The 5,215-nt window shown below is 35.4% G+C and overlaps 1 protein-coding gene across 1 annotated transcript; it reads left to right on the top strand.

The window, feature by feature from the left end:
- The first annotated feature begins 386 nt into the window (after positions 1 to 386).
- On the top strand, positions 387 to 3,144 carry LOC113338473 (F-box/kelch-repeat protein At3g23880-like). Its single transcript, XM_026583891.1, has 2 exons — positions 387 to 1,597; positions 2,751 to 3,144. The coding sequence occupies exons 1-2, from the start codon at positions 425 to 427 to the stop codon at positions 2,778 to 2,780; spliced, it is 1,203 nt and encodes a 400-aa protein (XP_026439676.1). The 5' UTR covers positions 387 to 424; the 3' UTR covers positions 2,781 to 3,144.
- The last annotated feature ends 2,071 nt before the right edge of the window (positions 3,145 to 5,215 follow it).

The raw sequence follows: 5,215 nt of genomic DNA, 5'->3' as shown, positions 1-5,215 counted from the left end.
ATTAAAATTTAGCTTATACATATCTAATTGCGTCTAAAGAATTTTATTATTTTGGCGAAGTAATTAATTTATCGGGATTAATTTATTGAAGTTCTACTATATTTGCTACGATTAATGAACATATTTGAGAAGAACAGTACGGCTTGTGGGCTATCTGAGATAGGAGTTTTAAGTTATTTGGTTAGAATTAAATTTCAGCAGCTAGCCAAATGGGCTAGCCAAAAGTTACCCAAATGAACCGTGGCCATCGCATCGCATCACCAAACACAAACGGTTTGCACCCTAGAACGTACGCTATTCATTCGGATCGGTGAATAATACACCTTTTTAAGATTTCATTATTACTGAGCAGTGAGTCTGTGACTAGTGAGTTGTAAGAGAGCGAAAGTAAATTGGGGATTTTTTTTCAAAGTTTTACAGCAGAATGAAAAGACCTAATAATTCCAGAATAGCAGAACAAGAATCATCTGCAATGTCGATCTTTATTCCAGAAGAGATCATATTTGACATTTTAACAAGATTACCAGCAAAATCTCTCTCAAGATTCAGGTGTGTATCCAAATCTTGGAACAATCTTATTAAAAACCCTCGTTTTGTCAAACTCCAAATTAACCATTCTTTGAAATATGGTGAACCTGGTATCATATATACATATACTCGCGAGAGAAAGATCTGTTGTGTTGATTACGATTCATCATCTTCGAGATTAAGTAATTCTGTTGCTCAATTTGATTGCCCTTCAGAACTTAAAATGGGACGCATTATAGATTCTTGCAATGGGTTAGTTTGTTATCTTTCATCTCTGAGAGAAATTGTGATTTGCAATCCGTATATTAAAGATTACAGGAAGTTACCATCGCCATCCGAACCAGATGTTACGAATCCAAGATATGAATATGACAATTATACCTATTGTAAGTATGGGTTCGGCTATGATTCGAAAACAGATGATTATAAGTTTGCATGTATGTCAAAGTATCCAGGAATGTCTACTGAAATCATTGTATATTCATTGATATTCGATTCATGGAAGATATGGCAAGACATCCCTTATGAATTAGCTGATGATGATCTAGTGCTTTTTGAAGGAATTTTTTACTGGGTGGAAGATAGATCAGAATATGCCGAGACAGATGAAGACATCGGTAAAGTGATTTCCTCTTTGGATAGTGGTGTGGACTCATTCACAAGATATGCACTACCACAACACTTCAAAAAGTGTATCGGCCGGATATATGTTTGTGTTTTGGGAGGTTGTCTTCACATTATTGGTAATCATCACAGGGGGTCTTTTAGTGAGGTTTGGGTGATGAAAGATTTTGGTTGGACAAAACTGTTCACTATTGATAAAACAAGTAGTGGCCTTAGATGCTTTGCGTGTTTGAATCTGAAGCATTCCTTCAAGAATGGTGAGATTTTGGTACAGGCGAATAGCGCTTTCTCTTATTTGTATGATCTCAAACGTAAAAGGTTCGAAAAACTTGTGTTCAATGACTGTGAAGTGTTCAACTCATGCGCTTTTCTGGGGACCTTCGTTTCACCTAATAACTTGGGTACTTCTTTGGGGAATGCAGCAGGTCACAACAAGCGGCAGAAGGTAAATTTCTTTTCCAAATCCTTGTTTTTGTAACTTATTGGTAATAGTATGGATCCTCTCTAATTTGTTTAAGGTCGTTCGCATTTGGTTTTAGGAACCTCGCTCTCTATGCGACTTTTGACATACATATCTTCTATTGGGACTTGCCGTATTAGACTTTTAGTTCATCTGTCCTAGAATTTCAGCTAACTTAAATGTCATTGCAGTTAGTCCTTGAGGTTCTTTATATTGTCTGTCTGCGGTTGTTGTTTCTAGCGATTTTATTTCCATTTTCCTTAGTTTTTTTGTTAGATTCCACCACACACACACCGGCACACCCCAGAAACCAATCTCACATTATTTTAGGATTTTGGCGAAGTTGGTTTAAAATCCCCATTTGTAATGTGGTTCCTCACTGTTTACTTTTCATGTGTCTGGGTTAAAACCTTATGTTTTTGTACTTATTGCAAATGGTTCTTAATTTGGTTCCCACCCTTGGAATTTATGTTGGATTCCTTTATTTTTTCTTCTTTATTACATTATTGTTTTACAATCATCTAAGTTGTATATTGTTGGTTGGTGGAAAGATTTTATTCAGAAAGAAGAATAAAAAGAACACCTAGTATCAGGCAAAGAAAACAAACCCCATTGTATTTTTTGTCCATTACAGCTTCTTAGGTTGTACATTGTTGGTTAGAAATCAGGCATTTTTCTTTCTGTGTGCACATCAAAGTTAGTAAGAAGTTTTGAATTCACTTGCAAATGACGTTTAATTATGAGTCAGTTTGGTGCAAGTATGACTTTTCAGATTCATTACTCTTGTCTTCTATTTAATCGGCAGATACGTTACTCTTTTCTTCTATTTAATCGGTTATTTATATCTTAGTTAAATACGAAAATTAAAAACCTATTTTCTCTGTTCACTTCTCAAATCATTTGTAGCTGTTCACAAAAAACAGTATGCTTTTTATCTATTGTTTGCCTAATCTAGATTGAATTATGTTCTGTGTGCCATTGATATGTATGTGAGTTGCATTCGCGTGCACATAACTAGGACAATTTATCGTCCTGCCCAGTCTAATTCGCACGTCCTTGTGATGCTTGTGTTTCCAATTAGACCTTATCAATTTTTGTAAAATGCACTTGCTTATAAATTTTTTATGTCTCTCTGCAGGTTTCACATGTAAAGAAGATGAAAGATTAGTCTGTGTGGTTTTCATCCAATAGCAAACATGCTTGCTTGATCTTAGCTCAGTGGAAGAATGCACATGAATTCAGCGTACCTGTACAATGCAAATTTGTAAAGTAAACAAGGTTTGTTCTTATGACAAGTTAGAGAAGAAGAGTTTATATCTTTGCCTTAAATTTCAGATACGCGTTAAAGATTGTAGGAAGTCTGACTTTTTGGATGCTTGATGTGATGTAGGATGACCTTTAGGTAATCAAAGTTGTACATTTTTGTATTAAACAATTGATCACAGTTTGGTTATTTTCTGCAATGCTAGTCCTTTAGAGAGGAAGGATAAGCATTGTGACAGGAAGTTTTCTTTCCATATACTAAAGCATGAAGCGGATCTGCAAGTTATTAACAAAAGATCCTCTTAGACTGATTCTTTTTTTCTCTGTATTCATATAAGCATATTTCAGCTTTTTTCTCTGTATCCTCTTAGATTGACTCACAATCTCAGAGCTTTGAAGTCTAAATTTAGCTCTGAAGTCTAAATCTAACTGTCTGCTATCCTATTTAACTAGTCTCATTAGTTTATGCTCCCAAGTCCCAATTAATTTGCTATGGTAAGTTTCTGGATGTCAAGTCCTTTGGGAGAACGTCTGGAGACTCAGGACTGCTCCTTTTGACTACAAAATAGACTGAACTGTTCGAAAGCTGGATCTCCTTGTAAGCATCTAAGCACACGAATTCCTTTCGTGGTAAATGTTATTGCCTTATTGCAAACGGAACCACTTTGTACACGGAAATTATGCAAACTTGTTCCAAAATGCGTCGGTGAATTGATGGCCTTGACGGAATGGTTGACGGAATTAGAGGGTGCTGGGGTGTGCTCTAAATTCATAGTTTTACAGTCCCAGGCCCAATTTCCAACATTTGTTACGCCATGACTCATGAGCGCACTCAGTCCTTTGAAAGAATGATTTTTTAGGGACCATGATTTTATTAGGCCACCTACCATATAGTGATAAGGGGTGTCCTAAAATGTTGAAATGACTAACTTATCCTTAACCTAATTTAATTTAAAATCAACTTAATAACCACCTATATATAACCACCACCTCCTCCCACCACCACCGCCCACCACCACCACCACCACCTCCGATTATCACCACCACCAACCACAATTTTTTAATTATTCTCATAGAGTCTTTATGACTTGTAGAGACAAAAAAAACGAGATTCATAAAGAATCTATGTGATTTATAGAGACAAAAAATGTATAATGTCCAACATCTACCGATTATTTTATTATGCACATTACAATATTAATAAAAGTACCATGAATATGATCTAGTAAAATATTTGTTCGTTGTCTGATAAATCTCAATGTTTTCCTATGCCTAAGTTTTCTGTCATCCCATATTTTTTTTATTTGTTATATTATCTCATCACTGGTTATATATTTGTATCTTTTCGTTTTTCATCTGAGGAGATGTCCTTTGAAGTGGAAAAGAGGAAGCTCGGTCGGCATACACGAGGGGAAAGCAGAAGAGAGAGGAGATGTCCAATATATTCAAATGAGGTCGGCTGTATTACTGTGGAAGTGGCTCGTTGCTTAGTCATCAACTCAAACAAACAAAAAAAGAAAAATATTGGTCATACTCTCAAAAACAAAATTTCCCTAAATTAAGTCTCCCTAAATATCACCTCTTGAGTAGAGTTTTCTACCATGCCTATTTTCATAAAAGAGTCTCCCCAAATCTCTGAAAATTACAAATCGGTTCTCATTCGAATAATATGTTTGTTGGAGTGACTCTTACAAAATCATAATCCAATAACATGGAGTTCCAGAGAATTTAATCGATTTAAAGAAAGTATCTAACCAATAACAAGAGACATTATAAGACTCTCCAAAATTTTCTATGCACTAGTATATTTTGGAACGTTAAACATTACATTTGATATGATTGAAGAACATATTGGATAAAAACTGTACTGACTTGCAGTCTGTCTGAGATAGGAGTTTGGTCTCGAAACTAGCGGCCCGCATGAAACTAGAATTTATTTTTGATATATATATCTCTCCTCCAAAAAAAAGAAAACAAGAAATTATCATCTTGAGTTTCTTGTATGTTTGATAATTTCATCGTCTAAAAATTTAAAAATAAAAAAAATGATTTTTTTAGCAATATAATAGTGCTCATATGTTACGTACAAAAATACTAGTCTATCACTTTCAATCCAGGACCCATCCCTAAGGCTACAGAGGAATCGTACTGGAACCGGTGAACCGCACCAGAACAGGAAAAGAAGAACCGGAACCGAAACAACAAGTACGTGGAATAGAGAAAGGAACCGGTGTATGACCAGTACAGGTACTCGGTTCCTAATGATTCCCGGCCTGTACCAGACCATATATCTCTGTCATTATCAGTTGTTAGATTTTTGATTAGTTTTTAATTGTGGTC

The sequence above is a fragment of the Papaver somniferum genome, chromosome 1 (genome assembly GCF_003573695.1).
Source record: "Papaver somniferum cultivar HN1 chromosome 1, ASM357369v1, whole genome shotgun sequence".
In the NCBI taxonomy this organism is placed as follows: domain Eukaryota; kingdom Viridiplantae; phylum Streptophyta; class Magnoliopsida; order Ranunculales; family Papaveraceae; genus Papaver; species Papaver somniferum.
Note: the sequence above shows the minus strand (reverse complement) of the source record. Positions and strands in the feature narration are given on the sequence as shown.

Bases quoted from the DNA above. Each gene is read 5' to 3' on its own strand.
- LOC113338473 (XM_026583891.1), top strand. From the start codon at position 425: ATGAAAAGACCTAATAATTCCAGAATAGCAGAACAAGAATCATCTGCA. The intron at 1,598-2,750 runs GTAAATTTCTTT...GTCTCTCTGCAG, and splicing joins GTCACAACAAGCGGCAGAAG to GTTTCACATGTAAAGAAGAT.